General features: G+C 44.8%; 1 protein-coding gene across 1 annotated transcript in view; it reads right to left on the bottom strand.

The window, feature by feature from the left end:
- The window catches only part of Tbxas1 (thromboxane A synthase 1), a 136,148-nt gene that overhangs the window by 64,968 nt on the left and 50,689 nt on the right, over positions 1-20,491 (bottom strand). The window contains exons 4-5 of the mRNA XM_048340327.1: positions 15,593-15,689; positions 2,154-2,270 (exon numbers count right to left, since the gene is read on the bottom strand). Of these exons, the coding sequence (XP_048196284.1) occupies positions 2,154-2,270; positions 15,593-15,689 (214 nt within the window). The remainder of the gene's footprint in view (positions 1-2,153; positions 2,271-15,592; positions 15,690-20,491) is intronic.

Here is a 20,491-nt window from a genome sequence, read left to right as displayed (position 1 = left end):
TGACTTGCCTTCCCTTGCAGGGATCCCTCCTTGTAGAGCTTCTCAGGCTGGGTTTCTATTCAAATTTCCTAAGGAGCTTGGAAAACCAGCTCAGGCTGTCCCTGAACCAAGTCACCCAAATCCAGATTTCAAGGAGAAACTCAGGCAAAGGTTTTCCAACATGTCTCCAATGGGAACCTGTGGCTGAGGTTGGCTGCCGGGTCCTCTCCTCCCTCACCTCTAGCCCACCGAGCCTGGGTAACAGAGACTGAGCATACACAGACTGTGGGCCACTCCGTGGAATATTCCATCCCATTCCTGGGAGAGATTGTGAGTGCCCCATTTGGGTTAAAGGAATAGTACACTCACCTGAACAAGGCTCAGTTTCTCACACAGGTGAGACAGGAGGACATTTTTTTTTCCTTCCTCTACCTAAAACCTGAAACTCTCATGTAGGTCAAAAGCAGTTGAATGGGTAAAGAGAACCTGGAAGCTGAATTCTAATCTTGGCTCTGCAACCTGCTAGCTGTGTGACTGGGGCACTGTATTCTTTCTGGGCTCAGTTTCCTCCTCTGTAAAATGGAGGTGGTAGGAATACAGCATCTGTCTCCCAGGCTTCTGCTCTCCAGCGTCTTCCTATACACAGGGCCCCTAGGCTGATGCCCGACACACTTGGCTGCGTGCACAGTGGTGCCCGCAGCCCTCTGAGGAGAATGATATTCAAAATGGCGGGCTCGCTGGCTTCTGAGCGTATCTGATAGCAGCAGGACCTGTGCAGGCCCTCGGCTCCTCTTTGGGGGACTTGTGCAGAGCGCCTCCAGAACAAGCTGAGTGGAGCTTCTGTTGCTGAAGCAAAGCACTCACACTGCAGGGCAGACATGGTGGACGGTTGAGGCTGTGCATGTCACTGGACTCAAATTGAGGAAGTCCTTTTATCACTCCACATCAGAGGAGCCAAGCCCTCGCTCCAGAGTTCCTGCAGCCGTCTCACCAACCGACAGTGCCAGCTTGCATCTGAAGAGCCCACCAGGCCAGCTGACAGGACCAGAGGTTAGAGAGTGTGAGCTGGGAGGAGAAGGGCAGCCATTGGTCGAGAAACAAGAAGAACCCAAGGCCCTGAAACACTGGTGGTGTTTGTGCATCCAGCTAGTCATTTAAGCTTCCTCAGCCCTCACCTCCAGACAAAGACTTGATTCAGCGCTTGCTTTTGTTTCCTTATTATGTAGAGTGGGCTTCACTTGACATCACTCATTATATCACTCACCACCCACAAGCGGTTAGAAACGCAAACTTCCAGCCAAGGATGGTGGTATATGCCTGTAATCTCAGTGCCTTGGGAGGCTGAGGCAGGAGGATTGAGAGTTTGAGGCCAGCCTGGACTACATAGCTAGGCTTTGTCTAGAGAGAGAGATAGAGAGAGAGAGAGAGACAGACAGACAGACAGAGACAGAGACAGAGAGACAGAGCTAGGTATCAGTGTCTCATGTCTATAATCCTAGCTTCTCAGGAGGCTAAGATCTGAGGATTGCAGTTAGAAGCCAGCCCAGGCAAACAAATCCAAGATTCTTATCTTCACGTAACTGGCAAAAGCTAGAAAGGGAGGTGTAATTTAAATGGTAGAGCACCAGCCTTGAGCAGAAAAAGATAAGCAAGAATGTTCAAACCTCAGTATTGGCACTGGCACACACACACACACACACACACACACACACACACGAAACTAAAAAGATAAATGGGGGAGAGGGGGAGAGAGAGAGAGAGAAAGAGAGAGAGAGAGGCAAGCTCTTAGACTTCCTGAGTCAGAACCTGCACATACACAGTCACCCCAGGGGATTATTATAGAAGGAAGTAGAAGAAACATGGTCCCAGTTTTCTCCTGGGCCCGAGTAGCTGCTCAGGACACAGGCGGGGTATTATATCTCCGTATGCTCTGTTGACTCACAATTCATTTATGGCAATGGGGCCTGCGGGAGGTTCCGAATGGAAGACAGCACCAGACCCAGTGCTTTTTGCCTGAGAGAGAGGTGAGGCCCAGTGGGGCTGGTGGGTGGGGGGAGGGGGCTACTGGGACCAGCAGTGACCCTGGCCCGGCCCCCCATCATATGCAGAGAGGAAACAGTGTGTGTGTGTGTGTGTGTGTGTGTGTGTGTGTGTGTGTGTGTGCAGTGTCTTACCTCGTTCAGCTTTTCAGGACTGAAAGCAGATGTCAGGACTCCTCTGACCTCTTCCCATCTCTTACCACGCAAGAACAGGATGCTGTTGGCTATCGGCTTGGGCTCCAAACCCGATGCCTGATGGAAAATACCAAGCACAGGTTTAGGACACACACATATCCAAAGCCACCTGTGTGACAATCCAAGTTCCTGATAAACACCCTGACTAGAGTTCTCTAATGATCCAAGCTTAGATTTCGCTTGCGAGATGCAGAAGAAAGCCACAAATACTCCTGGGTGATGACTGAAGACTCGCAGCCTAGGGGCCAGATCTGTTGCCCCAATTCTGCCCAGTCACAGCTGCTGTCACCATAGAAACGGCCCAGCCCCCTGGGTGCTCTGCTGTCCCCCACTGACAGAGGGTCCCTCCAGGAATGCGCAGCGCTGGCTTCTGGATGTGGTTCATCCATCCTAGGACTGAGAGCTGGGCCTGAACTTCATTACAGAAGGTTGGTAGAGCTGGATTGGTTGGGTTCAGCCCAGAATGGGGAGGCTCATGTGTCTGGATTTTTAGGGGTGTGAGTGGGGAGAAAAGGGAGTGGGGAAAGGAGAGTTCTCCCAAAGCTTTTGCGAGCAGAGCTGTTTCCAACAGCTCATCTGCTACAGTGTTTCTGTTTTCTAGCATTGGTTCAGGTTATTTTCTCAGTCAACAAACATTGGTTGAATGTGTAACTCCTGTGTCATAGGCTGAGTTTTTTGTATCTCTCTGCCTGCTTCCACTTCATTCAGTGAAGTCCTAACCCTGGCAGCGAGAGGGTGTGACTACATTTGGAATTAAGTGCCTTTAAAACAGTAAGAAAAGTAAAATGAGGGTCATGAGGATGGGCCCCCAATCTAATATGATTAGTGTCTTTCCAAGAAGAGGTGATGAGGACATTCACATTGACCAGGAGAAGATGGCGATCCACAGGCCAAGGAAGGAGCTCGCAGATGATGCAGCTCGGCCAGCGCCCCGAGCTTATGCCTCCAGTCTCAAGTGTGAGCCAAGTATTTTCTGTTGTGTAGGTCCCTGGGTCTGTGCTGCTTGGCCGTGTATAGGTCTCCCTTTAGAACACTTAGATGCATTTTAAGAACTTAGTTATAAGTGGGGTGCTGGTGGCTCACGCCTATACTCCTAGCTACTAGGAGGCTGAGATCTGAGGATCATGGTTCAAAGCCATCCCTTGACAGGAAAGTCTGTGAGACTCTTATCAGCAACTGACCAACAAAAAGCTGGAAGGAGGACTGTGACTCAAGTGGTAGAGCACCAGCTTTGATCAAAAAGGTAAGAGACATGAAACTACTTCAAGATGGAGTGGGAGAAACAGTAGAACTGATAGGCATAAGTAGGAACTTTTTGAAAAGAGTCCCAAGGGAACAGCAAAAAGGAGACAGAATTGACTAATGTGATTAAATGAAAATAAAAAAGTTTCACAGTGAAGGACATAGTTACTGAACTAAAAAAGATAGTGGAGAGACTAGAAGATCTTTACCAGCAAGACATCCAACAAAGGCCTAGTAGCCAAAATATACAAGGAACTCAAAAAGTTAACACCCCCAAATCTATTACACTAATCAATACACTGGGCAAAGGAGCTTAAGAGAGACTTCTCAGAAGAAGAATGGCAAACAGACACATGAAGACATGTTCGACCTCCCCGGCCTTTATAAAGAAAATGCAAATCAAAACAACTTCGAGATTCTATCTCACCTCAGTTAGATTGGCCAACATCAAGAACTCAAACAACAACAAATGTTGTCAGGGATGTGGGAGACAGAGGAACCCTGTTGTACTGTTGGTGGGAATGTAAACGAGTACAACTACTCTGGAAGGCGGTTCAGAGGCTTATCAAAAAAGAACATAGACCTTCTCTATAACCCAGCCATACCACCCCTGGGAACATTACAAGGTAGGTTACAGTAAAGACACCTGCACAGCTGCGATCACTGCTACACTATTCACAATAGCCAAGTGAGGCCCTACAATGGATGAGTAGATCAATACAATGCATTGTGTATACACAATGGCATTTTATCCATCCACTAGAAAGAATAAGATTATCTATATGTATGTATAACACTAAGGGACAGCACACAAGCCCTGAGTTCAAGCCCTAGTATTGGCACACAGAAAAATGCCCTTCCATTTTTTTAGCAATACCATAGAATCTTTTATATCGGGTACCACGTGGCAATGCCCTCTCAATTCTCAGTAATAGTCATAATTATGTGCATGTCCTTAGCCTAATCATTAAGACCTATAAAAGACTAAAGGCTCCCGGCACGTGACCGCACCATCAGCATGCCTACCCGCAGTCTTCTATGGGGTTCTAGTCCATTTTTGCTTCAGTAAATGGCACTGTGTTTAAACTCTGAATTTCTTCAGCTAGACCCCAGCCCTGATTAGAAAGGGAATCCTTTTTTTTGTGGATGAAGAGGACGTGGGGGTGTAGAGTGGGGTGACATGGTAAGAAGACTTTTCTGAAGAAGAGTCTTTGTTTCTCCCTAGGCAACACCCCTCCTTGAGTGGTCCCAAATGGTGTCCTAGAGTTGATTCATGTGGTTCTGGCCCCAGGGGCCCAGGGACATAGAAACAGGGGTTAACAAGATCTAGCACTGTTCAGAAACACATATGCTCTGTGCGGCTAAGCTACTTCTTTTCACTGTTTTAATTATAGTTGAAACATGAAGCCAGCCATCATAATTCAAGCCTTGTAAAAACTCCTATTTAGAAGAAAATTATAATTTTCTAATAAAATATGAACACTCAAAATAAGCCATAAAACATCACTGCAAAGTATCCAGAGGATTTAATTATATATTAGGATGAAGTTGCTGGGCATATTTTTTTTTTTTGCTGTAGAGGAATATCTCTCTATATTTAGAATGAAATTCTTTAGGAGTGCCACGGCCACTAAATTACGGTTTTTATGGAGTTTGGGGAACATAATCTGCTGTTTAGGTTCCAGAGTCAAAAGAGGAAATCATACATTATGTATATTTATAGAATGGCAAAGCCCCATTCTGTACCACAGAAATGAGACATTTCACAAGGAGAGAGGGATGAAGATTCATGCGTTCCGATAGGACAGAATGAATTTCAGGTAAGAGTCTAGATGGGAGCCATCCTTAAGGATTAGGTTTAAACTGCTGCTGCTGCTTCTTTTTCTCCTCTTCCCTTTCCGCCTCTTCCTCCTCCGTTTATCGTAGTAGCAGGGATGGAACTCAGGGCTTCCTGCTTGCCAGGCAGGCACCCTAAAACTTGAGCCACAGCGCCACTTTGCATTGGTTGTTTTCAGTGTAGGACCTTGGTTTATGTCCAGGCTTGTCTGGGCTACATCTTCCTCCTTGTGCATTGCCAGTGTTGCTGGGGTGACTGGCGTTCACTGGTGCGGGCATGAGTTGAGATGGAGTCTTTTAAACTTCCTTTGCCTAGGCTGGCCTTGATCCCTATCTCACCTGCCCAGTAGCTAGGGTCACAGGGCTTGAACCACCACACCGTGCTCCACCTATTATTTATTGATTGATTTGTTTGTTGTTGTGCTGGTCCTGGGGCTTGTTCTCTCAGGATGCGCTCACTGTCCCTTAGCTTTCTCACTCAAGGCTATTTGAGCCACAGTTTTACTTCCAGCTTTTTGCTGATTAATTGGAGATAAGACTCTCATGGATTTTCCTGCCTGGGCTGGCTCTGGATTGCAGTTCTCAAAGCTCAGCCTTCTGAGTTTCTAGGATTACAGGCATAAGCCAATGGCATTTTGGGACATACGTGCGTGGGGGGAGAGGGTTATGTATGTATATATATGTGTATGTGTATATATATATATATACATACACACATATGTATATATCTATGTATATATATGTATACATGTATACATATGTATATGTATACATATATGTATATATATATATATATATATATGTTGTTCATGGGGCTTGAACTCAGGGCCTGGGAGCTGTCCCTGAGCTCTTTTGCTCAAGGCTAGGGTTCTACCACTTTGAGCCAGTTTTCTGTGGTTGATTGGAGATAAGAGTCTCACTAGAGCTAAGTATTGTTTTTGTGTGGGTGCCAGGGGCTAAGCTTGACCCACAACCCCACTTCTGGCTTTTTTTCTCATTAATTAGAGATAAGAGTCTCATGCACTTTCCTGCCTTGGTTGGTTTTGAACTAAGATCCTCAGATCTCAGCCTCCTGAATAGTTAGGATGACAGGCGTGAGCCACCAGCACCCAGCTCTCACCTGTGCATTTTTTTCATGGTAACATTTGGCTGCAATGGTTGTAGTCATATTCTGTTTCTAGATCTCATTTGATGAGAAGAAAAGCAAACAATTGGGTCCTTTCAAAAGTGTTGTCAGATGATGAGAGGACATTAAAAATGTAACATGTGAAAAGTTGTTGGATTTTAGAATGTGTGTCACTTGGCATGTGCCCAATCAATATTTATTGCATGCATATTAGACAGAAGAGAGAATTTAAGTTGTCTCCATGACCCTGAGGGGTGGAATCAGGTTTCGTGGAGGAAGCTAGGGGAGACATTACAGCTCATCTCCAGGGTAACCACCCCACTCGTCAAAAGTCCATTCCTAGGGAAGACTATTCCCTAGGAAATAAAAGACTATTCCTAGGGAAGCCAATCTACCTGGAAAAATGAGTCTCCCAAACCTCCAGGGAAAAATGAGTCTCCTCAACCTCCACCCTGGAATTGTGCACCGAAGCTGGTGTACCCACAAAAATCTCAATAAGGACATTCATTCTAGACAACTTTCAACCCAGAACTCCTCTAACTCAAACACTTCACCTCCTGAAGCCCATTCCATATATTTAAAAATTTGCTGGAATCCAGGTGGTGGTGACCCACACCTGCAATCCTAGCTACTAGAAAAGTCCGTGAGTATCTTATCTTCAATTAACCACTAGAAAACTGGAAGTAGAGCTGTGGCTCAAAGTGGTAGAGCACCAGCCTTGACTAAAAGAGCTCAGGGACAGCACACAGGCCCTGAGTTCAAGCCCCAGGAGCACCAAACAAAAACAAACACACACAAATCATCAACAACTATAAAACTACCAAATGCTCAGGACCAAATTTAATGAAAGTGGTATTAAAACGCTAAACTGAAACTGTAAAACATTGCTAAGTTAAATTAAAGAAGGCGTAGGTGAGCAGGAGTAAGGCTGCCTTCATGGGTTGGAAAACTCAGTAGTGTTATAATGTCAATTCTTCAAAACCCAGCACGCTGCATCCAACATAGATAGGTATGCATGGAATCAAAGGACTAGGGGGAGTCTCACTGCCATCATACAAGATTTGTTATGAAGCTATACTACTTAAGATATTTATACAAAATCTATACAAAGTGATATTTGTATAAGAGTAAACAGATTGACCCAGGCTACAAAACAGAGTCCAGACATCAAGACTCACAACTGCCGTCTCGGTGAGGTGAGAATGCGTGTTCCTCCCCAAGAAGGCACGGCGGCGTTGGGATACCCTCATGTATACACAGAAATGGAGATGGGGTGTGGTCCCAAGAATGAAGGGGACACCAAAGGAAACTGGTAGAGAATATCTTCGAGACCTTGGAGGTAGATCTGATTGTTTAAACAGAATAACAAGAGCCATGAAAGAAGATTTTGATCATTGGGGCTGGAGGGGTGGCTCACATGGTAGAGGTGCCAGCCTTGAGTGAAAAAGCCAAGTGAGAACATGAGGTCTTGAGTTCTAGCTCCAGTGCACGCATGAAAAAAAGAAAGAACAAGGATGGAGTCATGGTCCTCAAGGACCATGTTGGTTGTAAGATGAACACTTGTCCATCTTCCAGGTTTCATCAACTCTTGGCTAATACTCGGGAAGTAAGGAACATGGCCTGGCATGCAATGTCTTCCTGGTGGCCGACTACAAGGACTTCCCGAGGAGATTTGCATGCGTGCCTTTTCCAATAAGATCTTACCAAAGAAAGCCCAACTTCTTCGTAGGTCAGCCAAGGAGACTCTTGGGATGGTCACGCAGCCAGTCTCAATGGGAAAGTTATGACAGACACCCTGCATGTTTGTGTCTCTGCTGGCACAGGGAAGTAGCCATGTGCTACTTCATTCATTATGAGCCAAAGTGTACGTCCACAGCCTGGCAGAGCCACCAAGACATACCCACACTTCCCACAGTGCTGCAAAAGGCCCATCCTGGTTTTTTTTTTTTTGCCAGTCCTGGGCCTTGGACTCAGGGCCTGAGCACTGTCCCTGGCTTCTTCCTGCTCAAGGCTAGCACTCTGCCACTTGAGCCACAGCGCCACTTCTGGCCATTTTCTGTATATGTGGTGCTGGGGAATCGAACCTAGGGCCTCGTGTATCTGAGGCAGGCACTCTTGCCATTAGGCCATATCCCCAGCCCCCATCCTGGGTTTTGCTGCAGCCCACTATGCAAATTATCATGAGGAAATAGTAAGAGGCACAATGGAATATGAACCTACAGCTGGGCAAAGGTTTCCTGTATGCTGAAACTTGCAAGAACCTTGACCTGAGACCTGGTTGGTTTCCAAGATGCCTGAACAGGGCAGTTTTCCAAAGCTACATGAGTGGTAAGCAGTAGGCAGAGAGAGAGAAAGAGAGAGAGAGAGAGAGAGAGAGAGAGAGAGAGAGAGAGAGAGAGAGAGAGAGAGAGAGAGAGAGTGTTCCTTAATGACTCCAAGGAATACTGTGATTCCAATATTGCCAATTCATTGTGCATTAAGCATTCTAGTAGGCTGCAAGAATACCAGTAGCAGCATCCAGCTCATGCCTGTAATCCTAGCTAGTTGGAGGCTGAGAATGGGAGGGTCAAGGTTTGAGGTCACCCTGGGCAGAAAAGTTCATGAGATTCATCTCAATAGAACAAGCTGGGTGTAATGGTTTGCCATCCTAAATGATCCAGGAGGATGAGATTGGGAGGATGGGGGTTCCAGGCCACCCTGGGCAGACGAGTCTAAAGATTCCATTTCTATGGAATGAAGCGCATCTGTGATCTCAGCAACTATGGGAAGTCTGAGACAGGTGGGTGCAGCAAGAAGCAAGACTCAGCTTCATAACTAACAAAAATAGGACTGGAGGTGTGGCTCAGCAGCAGAGCACCTGCCCAGCAAGCATGCAGTCCTCAGTTCAAATCCCACCTCAACTAGCATAACGTTAACTCCCTGTTGAAGCAAGAGTTCAGTAAGACCACAAAAAAAGAAGTCATTTTCAACAAGGTTCTGAATTTAAAATAATGAAAAAGTCCTGCAAGGCAGAAAGAATATCGAACGTTGGGAATCAATACCACTTAGCACTGTCCACGTCTCCGTGCTCAGGCCTCCCAGGCACCTGGGGCCTTTAAAGATGCTGAGCTCCACCAGTAGCTATCGTGTGGAAAACTCAGAGCTAAACACACTTCTTAGACCAAGTGCAACATCAGGGATCTGCTTTCTCCAGAACAAGGAAGCAGGTGAGACCGGAAGGTGAGATGGCAGGGGACCCGGCCCCCCAGTATGGCCATCACCCCGACCTCCAGTGGCCAGCCCAACCTGCGATGAGCAGGCCACAGCTCAGACCAAAAGTTCCTTGTGCATTGCAAAATGTTTTATGTAAATCAAAGAAAAGGGGGAGACAGACAGACTGACTGAGAGACAGACACAGAGACAGAGAGCTGGACAATAAGGTTGCTCCCCATGGGCTTGGGTTTTGTGTTCTCTTCTAGCTAAGTGAGTTGCAGGGAGAACTTTTATCTGACCGGGCTGGACCTGTGGTATAGGTAGAGCACCTGGCTAGCAAGGGTGAGGACTTGAGTTCAAATCCCAGTGCCACCAAACAAAAGTGGAGTAATCTCCCTGACTTCCACATGGGTACGATCTGCCGTTCCAGGAGGCCTGAAATAGGTGGACTATGGTCCATAGGTCAGCCCAGGCAGAAAGCAAGCCCTATCTCAAAATCATGAGTGCAAAAATGAGCTGGAATCATACTATTCAATGCATTTCCTGTGGAACTAGGAAAATTGAGGAGCTGGGTGGGCTTGGGAGGGATGAGAGAGAATCATGAATGAGGTGATGCTGATCACGATGCATTGCACTAATAAACTGGCATGTTGAATCATAACCCCTTTGTATAATTACTCGGGTGGGTCTGAGCTTCCTGGAGCTCTGGGTAGTGTGTTCTCTGTCGATGACCTACAGTGAACTAGTGCGGTCCAGAGATGGAGCAGGCGCTGCTGAAGATGCCAGGCACCAAGGCCTGCAGTGACTCATACGCCTCCACACCGAGTCCCATGACCAGGCCCGGGCGGGGGGGGGGGGGGGCGGCGGAGGGCAGCTTCACCGTGACTCATCCTTGTGATTCCACCTGCCATGGCAAGTGGATGAAGCTGCCCGTTGAGAGGCCCATCCTCAGAGCCTTGAGGTAGCATGGTGCAGGATGAAGCCACTCACCAAGTCTATCACATGGCTTTCACGTGAGTCAGTGGTGTGGCCCAACTTGTCCCTGGAGAGCTGACCTCTGGGTGGCTCACAAGGACCTGCGGGTCAGTGCCTCTCCTCCACACACACTGTGAATGCCACCTCCAAGCAGCAGAACTGGGAGCCAGCGTGTCTGCACCCTGTTGGTTCTGCCTACCCTCCATTTTGGACTAGAACTATCTCTGAGGCACCATGTTTCAAGATTTGGCCTACCTCTCCCATGTCCCCATCCAATAGGACCAACTGGACATAGACTAAAGACCAGCCTGTCTTTTATGACCCTTTCCCCTAACTCCCCCAAGTCCAGGCCAGCAATAAGTTCACTCACTGTGTAGAATCATTTCTACTGAGTCAACCTCATGACTTAGGAGTATCATAGTGAAGAAGAACAAATGCACACTAATTAAAAATACCTACAGGCCAAGGTACTGGGGCAATTGATGTCCTAGCAATGCATAGATGAAGTTATAATAGTAAGCCATGGTTGCACAAACATGGAGAAACTTCTGGAAGGACCGAAGACACCAAGAGAAGTCCAGGAAGTTCATACAGGAAATGTGCATAAAAAAACCAACAGAGAAGCTATATTATAGGCTCAAGTGTCTAAAAATGTGAATGGAAGAAAAAATAAATATTTCCCTCAATGACTTTGAAATTCAAATATCTTCTGAGTACTGATGAAAGTCAGAGTTCTCCCCAAACTTTGGGGGAAGGGGGCCTCACCCTACCTCCCATCAGTATTCTTTTTTGTTTTTTTGTTTTGTTTTTTTTGCCAGTCCTGGGCCTTGGACTCAGGGCCTGAGCACTGTCCCTGGCTTCTTCTCGCTCAAGGCTAGCACTCTGCCGCTTGAGCCACAGCACCGCTTCTGGCGGTTTTCTGTATATGTGGTGCTGGGGAATCGAACCTAGGGCCTCGTGTATCCGAGGCAGGCACTCTTGCCACTAGGCCATATCCCCAGCCCCCATCAGTATTCTTTCACACAAAACTCATACCCGAAACTCAGACCTGGATTTGTGCTCAGAGAGGGCACTCACTGCTGAACAATGAAACTATGTGTTCATTTAAGTTCCTTCTCACTTAATGCATCAAAGTAATATTTCTGTGTCACAAGGGACCACTTGGAGTTCACTAGCACGGAATAAGTGGTTAATGTTTACTGAGCCAATGTCTGATAGGAGGATGCACTGAACACTTAGTAAGTGGTTTGTGAGACCAAAGGTAGCATGGAATCAGAAAGGGGAAACCAAGCCTGGCAAATCCGGAATTCTCTGAAGCCCGGGTTCATTTGACTTTCAAAAAGCTGGGAGAAAACCCTACTCTAGTGACTTCTTTGAAACAATTGAGTCACTAAGGGCTGGTTGTTGTTGTTGTTTAAATCATGAATATGGAATTGACTTCAAAACCATAAGCAGAGCTAAGTGGATATACTCCCAGATGGAAAATGATAAACTCTAGGGTTTCCTACAGGCCTACTCTGCACTTTTCTCTTTTTTGTTTTCTCATTTCTTTTTTTCAATTGATTCTTTCCTTTTCTGTTAACCTTCTTTTCTTTCTTCTCTTCCCTTCTTTCCTTTTGCTTTTTGGGTTGTGTTTTGGTGGTGCTGAGGTTTGAACTCAGGGCTTTGCACTGGTGCTCTGCCATTTAAGTCCCGCAAGGTCCTTTTCCGTATTGTGAATAAGGACGTGAAGAAGAAATGGACCTTGGGTCTCCCAAGACCTGGGAGACTCCATCCTGGAGAGAATGTCAAGTTGATGGAGATTCAATCCCATTTGGAGTCTGAATGATCATTATCTATTTGGACCATGGTATAAAAAGGTAGTAGAAAGCAGAGAAGCGAGTGTGGTATAAAAAGGAACTAATAATTCAGTGAGGACAAAAGCCATATGTTCCCTTACTGTCAATAGTAGAGGGCACACTGGGACCACTTGAATAAATGAGTCATGTGGGGAAGGGAGAGGCAGCAGTTCAGTGAAGAGGAAAAGTGAATGTGGACGGAGGCAGGGTAGGAAAGGGCAGAATCTGAAGGAAGCCTTAAAGAATAGGCCAGGGATGGTGGTGCAAGCCTGTAATGCCAGTTACTGGAGAGGCAATGAACAGAAGGATCACAGTTTGTAGCTAGCCTGGGAAAAGTGTGTGCAAGAAGTCATCTCAACCAATATGCTGAGTGAGGTGGTTTATTTTGTAATCCAAACTACTAGAGAGGCAGAGATCAAGGGATTTATGGTTCGAGGTCAGCCCAGAACCTCATCTTAAGCAGTATGTCAAATGAAGTGGCAGGCGCCTGTGGTTCCAGGTAGAGGAGTACACAGGAGGATTGTAATCCATCTTAGGTCTGAGTTGCAGGGCCTGAAAGTTTGGTTACAAAATGCTGACTCTTCTGTGGAGTGGAAGAGAAGGGGATTGGAACTAACCCCTGGAGAGGGAGGCCCCCGGACTCAGGCCCTGGCTGGAAGAAATGGAGGGCAGACAAACGGAGGACCTGCCGCCAGGAGACATGGATGGGCTGAGGGCCTGGCTGCAGGGCGCCCTCTGTTGGGATGTGTGCACGGGGCCCGTTTGCACAGAGCACCCCAGGACAGCGTGGCTTTCTGGTCAGCTGTCTGTCTCAGGCTCAGTGACATTGTGGATGTCATGGGAAGCCAAGCACAGACATGGTCCTTATGTCTGTCTGACTGCCAGGGGCCCTCATGGGTGCAGAACTCCTTCCCCACCCACTCAGATGCAACACCGTGGCCTGTGCCTGCCCCTTGACCCCTTCCCTGCCATCATTAATGTCCCAGGCCAAGTCTGGTGAGTGATCGTCTGTGCTGGACCATCAGAGCCGGTCTCTAAGATCCCAGAGGGAGGTCAGACCTTCACGCGCTCAGAACTGGGGACTCACCAGTGCTGGGGGACAAGAATCTAGAAGCCACAGACAGTTAAGCTTCTGCAGTTCTTACTCATCCTGAAGCCAGGCGGTCACCTCCTTTTCTGTTCTGGGGCTTGGGAGATGGGCATGCTTTGGCTGAGTGGCAAATGATCCCCATGAAACCTTGAGACCAGAAACGTCACCTGAGGCCTCGTTACAGTAGCCCAGTCAAAGGAGCTCTGGGCTGAAGGGTGTGTGGACTTCTGTCTCCCTCCGCGTAGTCTATGGCCAATTAGTGGCCTGGGCCCAAGTTTCCTTGTCTATGAAACCAAGGTAGTAATGGGCCCAGTGTCAGATGGTCTTACCAAAAAGCATCTCTGGATGGCTCAAACAGGAGAATGCAGAAAGACCCCCATTCCTCCTTCCTCCCTCCCCTCTTTCTCTCCTTCCTTCCTTCCCTCCCTTTGGTAGTACTGGGCCTCATGCTTACGCCACACCCCCCTGATTTGCTTTGTTTTTCATCTCCAGTCTTAGTTTTTGTCTGGGGCTTGCCTTGGACTTTGATCTTCCTACCTCCTGTGTAACTGGGATGACAGGCACACACCACCATACCTAGCTTGTTGGTTAAAATGATGTCTTGTTACCCCCTCTTTTTTTTTTTTTTTTTTTTTGGCCAGAGCAAGCCTAGAACCTCAGCTCTCTTGATTTCTGCCTCCCCAATCACTAGGATTACAGACATGAGCCACTACACCCAGCCTAGATGCTTATGATTTCTTTAAAACTCAGGCCTCATGATTGCACAGACAACCATCTGGATGGTCCTGAGCCTCTGTGGCAGGAGCTTCTCAATACTGTGCTGTGCTAGCCCCCACCAGTCTGCCTCCCTCCCTTAAGTGTGAGCCCCTCAAGTGTGAGCCTTGAGGTCAAGACTGAGTCTTTTCTTACTTCACAATTAGCACCTAAGTGGATCCTGGCGTGTAGCCCAATAATCAACAAAAGAAGAAATGTATTATGTCCCTATAAGAATGGAAAGGGGAGTTTAATTTGACCCAAAGAAAAATGGTTGGCACAATGATTAAATTCTCACAAGCTTTTGTTTATTAATTCTTTAAACTTTTTCCAACAATCAACATAACGTTGTTGAACTTCTCTGTGAGAAACTCTCTCTCCCTTTTGAAAAATACTAACAACACCAACCTCGACCACTTTCTGGCCTCAATCCCATTCTTTGAGATTTTTTTCATCAAAGATAAAAAGAAGGAAATATGCTTCCCTAAACCGTATATATCCTTTGGTAGGCTGGCGCCTTGAACTGATATAAAGAGCCTCTCACAGACTCCTATGTGGGGACCGATTTCCCTATGAATGTTTGTTTTTCTTCCCTTTCCGGCCTTAATACTTTTATATTTTCTGGGAAAGATGTAAGTGTAAGATCTTCAGAAATATGCTTTCATACCAGTATTTGTTAGCCTTGCATGTATTTCTCAGTCATGTAGCCTGTGCAGTCTGCAATTCCCAGAGCTTTGAACACAGCTTTAAAATTTTCCCTTGGTTTTAGCATCTTTCCTGGTGTTGAATTCTCTGGTACTTTAGCTTTCTTGAAAGTGTTTCTTGAATGGGAGCCATTCTGTAGCAGCCCTGTACATTTCTTTTGAAAGTGTAAGTTTACTGAGGAATTCAAGTTTGAATGGAATGGTTCTCAAACTGATAAGAGGATCCATCAATCCCTGTTTACATAGCCTGGCAGCCTTTTTTTTTTTTTTTCACTTAGAATCCACACACAGAATCCTAGCTATGCAAGAGGCTGAGACCTGAGAGGATTATGGTGTGAAGCCAGCCTAGGCAGGAAAGCCTACAAGAGGCTAGCTCCAATTAATGAGCAAAATGCTGGACTGAAGATGTGGCTCAAGTGGTAGAGTACCAGCCATGAGCAAGCAAGCTGAGTGAGCAAGAGCATGAGGCCCTGAGTTCAAGCTTCAGTATCAGTGTAAATATATAGAGAGAGAAAGAACGAGAGATGAGGAGGAGGGGGAGAAGGAAGGAAGGAAAGAGGCAGGAAGGAAGGGAAACAGGAAAGAAGGAAGCTAAAGAATCACACGGAGAGAAGACTGCATACCATTCTGTTGGTGAAGTTACTGAAGTTCTCAACCAGCACTTGCTTGATCATGTCTGGCTCAGAGATGACAATATACATCTGACGACCGAGATAGTACCTTGGAACAATGAAAAGAAATGATTAACTTAAGTTTTCTTTATTCAATCTTGCCTTTCAAAAAAAAAAAGTATATGTGGTGGTGGTGGTAGTAGGGGATGGGGGGTAAGAACTGAGATTAGAATAGAGGCTAAAAAATTGGAAGTAAAGGTATAGGACAGATGAGGAAACCGTGTCCCATGGCCACAGTGGCATTATGATGATCTAACATCAAATTCTTTCCCCTAACATTTGAGGAATGCTTCCTTTATACCCTGCCCTGGAGACTCTGGGTTGGATAAAATAGCATCCCTGCCTCTTTGAAGTTTGCAGCCTAACAGGAAAGATGGAGGTACAGACACTAATGCAATGGTGGTAAAAGTAACTTTCAGGAAAAGAGTAACATACTAACATGAAGAAGAGCTAGGAAAGCTTATCACTGGCTAATCTGACTTCGTATGCTAGAACGGGAATTTGAACTCTAAATCTCATGCTCTTGCTTTCCTTTTTTTTTTTTTCTCACATGGTGCTCTACTACTTGAGCCATGTTTTCATTCCAACTTTGTGCCAGTTACTTGAGGAAAAGAGTCCAGTGGATTTGTTGCCTGGGCTGGCTCTGAACTACAATTGTCAGATCTCAGCCTCCTGAGTAGCTACAGTTATAGGCATGAGCCACCAGTGCCCAGCTGATCTCTTACTGAAAAGCTAAAGGGAAATGAAAGCAGAAGCAAGTTTAGAACTTCAGAAAAGAAGAACTAAGGAATAGACAAAACTGATAGCTTATCCTTCTTCGTATGAGATCCTTACGTTATCCTTGATGACGGAAGCAAAAATTACTGTCCCATCTGATGTGACAATGGTATTTAAATACTTGCATACTAGTATTTAAAAGTAAAGAGGTAAAGGAACCAAAGTGCAAGGTTTCTACACATAGAGTGTAGAAGGTTTCTCACGTAGAGTGGCAAAGCATCCTTATTCATTGACTATGATAAATGACGTATGTATATTTACACAGCCACTGGGAAACTTTCACAAAGGGATATATTAAAGTTTGAAATGGAATACCAACTAATGTTTAAGTAACCTATAAGAAGGCAAGAAAGCTAAAACAAGAAATAAGGGATTAAAAGAAAAACTATATATTACTGTAAGTATGAATGTGATATAATAGTGAAGTCACAAGATGGCAAAATGCAGTATGGAGTTGCAGCTAAAGCAATGATGAAGGAGAAATTCATGATACTGAATGTTACCTGAGGAAAGATCTAAGTGAATAATCTATGTTCCATTCCTACCCCCAAGGAACTAGAAAAAGAAGAGCAATAAACCTAAACCATGTAGAAAGAGGGAAAGAATATGAGCTGAGTGTAGTAAAGTGCAAAAGTTAGCAAGACGCCATCTCAGAAACAAGCTGGGCATGGTGGTACATACTTGTGATCCCAGCTACTCAGGAGGTGAGTAGAGAAGGATTGATGTATAAGGTCAGCCTGGTGTAAGACTCCACTTGAAAAGCAAACTGAAAGCAAAAAGGACTGGGGTATGGTTCAAATGGAAGAGCACCTGCCTAGCAAGCACAGGTCCTAGGTTCAAACTCTAGTACCACCAATTTAGACAGATAGATAGATAGACGATAAATTCTTAAAAACTGGCTCTTAGGGGAAGAAATCAGTAAAACCAATAAACTTCTAGCAATATTAACAAAGATGGAAAGAGAAAATACAGAAATTACCATTATCAGGAACAAAGAGATTATCCTGTAGATTTAGCAGTCACTAAGGGAATAAGGGACCACTACAAACCACATTGTCCTAATGCTTTTTATTTTTTAATTTTCTTTCCTTTTATTGCCAAAGTGAAGTACAGAGGGGTTACAGTTTCATATGTAAGGCAGTGAGTACATTTCTTGTTCAACTTGTTACCCCCTCCCTCATTCCCCCCCCCCCCCGCCTCTCCCCTCCCTTTTTCCCTCTCCCCACCATGAGTGGTACAGCTGGTTTACACCAAATGGTTTTGTAAGTATTGCTTTTGGAATGGCTTATATTTATCCTTTGTTTCTCCATTTTGGTATGCCCTTTCCCATCCCTAGTTTTAATACACGTATATACAGTATCCAGGGTACTAAGATGAGATACAGTGATAGTGGGGGTAAAACCACAGGAAAGGAATATGAGAGAAAAAAAAGGGCACGATTTCACATGGCACAATGGTATAACACTTGTTTCCATAATGTGGAGTTCATTTCACTTAGCAGCCCTCATGCATTTGAAAACTAGAAATAGAACAAATTTTTTTTAATTCAAGATGACTAAAGCTTAACCAAAATGAACAACGCAAGCTGAATAATCCCATAAGCATAAAAAACTAAATTCCCAGTTTAAAATTTTCCCAAAATAGACTTCTTCAGGCCCAGATGCTTGCAATGCTCCATGTTAGTACAGAGCATTTCAAGCACTAATGAGAACTTCACAGAATCTTCCTCAGAAGGGACAAGAGGTACTTCCCAACTCTGTGTGAGGCTACCATTATCTTGATATCTTGATATCGAAGCCAGGTGAAGACGGTACAAACAAGAAAAGCACAGACCAGCATGCTTCACATTCTGGACATAAAACACATCAAATCTAGCGATGTGTCAAAAGATTTTTGCACCATAACCAAGTGGCACTTATACTAGATATGAAAAACTGGTTCAGTATTTTCTAAATCATTAATATAATCTATCATACTTCCTTAAAAAAATGTGGTTATATAGTTTGACAAAACCCAGGGCTTGTTTGTGGTGAAAATGCAAGGCACAGTGGAGAAATTCTCCAGCCTGTAAGGAAAAGCTCCATCACAATTTGTGGTGCAACACTGGACAGAATGCTTCCTCAGTACTGGGAAAGACTTGATACTAGAAGTGCTTGCCGGTACAATAAGGCAAGAAATAGAAATCGGAAGCATATAGGTTGGAAAGGAATTAAAAATCACCTCCATTTTCATAACATGATTTTGCACAGAGAATAGATGAAGGAATAGTACAAAGGTAGCAAGATTCAAGATCAATATATTAAAAAAAATCAATAGCATTCCTTTCCAGTGCTAGGGATTGAACCCAGGGCATTGTACACACTAGGCTAGTGCTCTGCCATTTGAGCCACCCTCCCAGACCTTTTGTTTGTCCCTTGTTTTTGAGATAAGATATTGGCCTTGAATAACGATTATTCCTTCTTCACTTCCCAATTTACAGACATGGCTTCCATATCTGGCAACATTTCCATATACTAACAATGAGATGTGGAAGACAAAATTAAAACAGACTATCATTGGCCACATTGATCAAAGAAATTAGAGAAGTCCCGAGGGCATGGAAAGGCCTAGAATACTCTAGGATTCGATGACACTGTAGAGATGGCAACTCTCCCCAAAGTGGTCTATAGGTATAAGGCAATTCCAACCAGAGTCTCAGAGGGGGTTTTTCAGATATAGACAAACTTTAAAATTTACATGGAAAGAGAAAGGACTTTGAATAACTGAATAAATCTTTAAAAAATAAAACTAGAGTGGAAAGGATCAGTGAAAATGATCCTCAAGATTTGACTATCATAACTAAGACTGTGCAGTACTAGCAGGGAGACAGACATGCATAGTACTCTGTACACACACACACACACACACACACACACACACACACTTTCCCCCCCTCTCTCTCACACACATATGCACAAGTGCATATAGATGTGAACCAAGTCTGAATACTCTGTGTATGAACCAATGTTAACTTCCTGATTTTGATAATACACCATAGTTACACTGAGAGATTACTACTGGGGAACGCTGGATAAAGAGTTCACAAGATGTCTTTTTACATTTTTCCTATGACTATAATTATTTAAAAATAAAAGTGGCTTTTTAACAAATCTCCCAGAAGCTTCGTCAAGTCACACCTTACCTAGCCTCAGATCTACCAGTCCTGGGTGGAACCAGAAACCTACATTTGAACAGGCACCTCAATTCACCCAAGCTCTAGCCATGCACTGACCAATGCTGTCTTTCCGAGGACAGTGGCCTGCAGCCTTAGCGGCTGGTCATAAACAAGTGGTTTTGTTATTTACTCAGGAAATAACAGTGCCTGGACCCTCTCAAGCTCCCCAGACCAGAATTCCAAGGGATCCTGATGAGACTGACAGTAAGCCATTTCGGGACCCATATGGAAAAGCCTGATGTATATTTAACCAAAATCCTCAACCAGTCTTATTTCCCTAAATCCTTTAAAGTCGTTTTTTTGTAACAATGAGGTTTTGAACTCAGTGCCTTGTCCAAGTCAGGGACGGTACTGTTTGCACTCCAGCCCCTCTTGCGTTAGTTATTTTTTTTGGATCGGGGTCTCCTGCTTATTACCTAGTCTGGCCTCAGACCTGATCCTCTCAATCTCCACCTGCTGACTAGCTGCGATTGCAGGTAAGGTCACTCTATCTGAAGCCCTAAAGTCTTAGAGAGAAAAGCTATTTCATTGTGGGATGCATAGATATTTAGTTTTGATATTCCGTAATGATTTTATTATTAGTCAAAATAGTTTTGCACACAATATGGATTTAAAAATAAAAACAAAATAAGACTTTCATATTCTGATCCAAGTTGTCCTTCCAAAGTAGTCATCTTGGGAGCCTTTCTACTTCTTTCTAGTAATATTGCTAATGCTAAAAACAATTTTGAAACAATTCCTTCAGAATTGCTTCAGCGCTAGTTTATGAACCTCAGGAGAAAACTGGCCCCATTTTACATGTAAATTGGGCAATCTTGTGAATTTATATTTATAAAAATGCTCATCTGTAGTTTGAGGAG

The sequence above is a fragment of the Perognathus longimembris genome, chromosome 2 (assembly GCF_023159225.1).
Source record: "Perognathus longimembris pacificus isolate PPM17 chromosome 2, ASM2315922v1, whole genome shotgun sequence".
Taxonomy (NCBI): Eukaryota; Metazoa; Chordata; class Mammalia; order Rodentia; family Heteromyidae; genus Perognathus; species Perognathus longimembris.
This window is presented reverse-complemented; position numbering and strand designations above follow the sequence as displayed.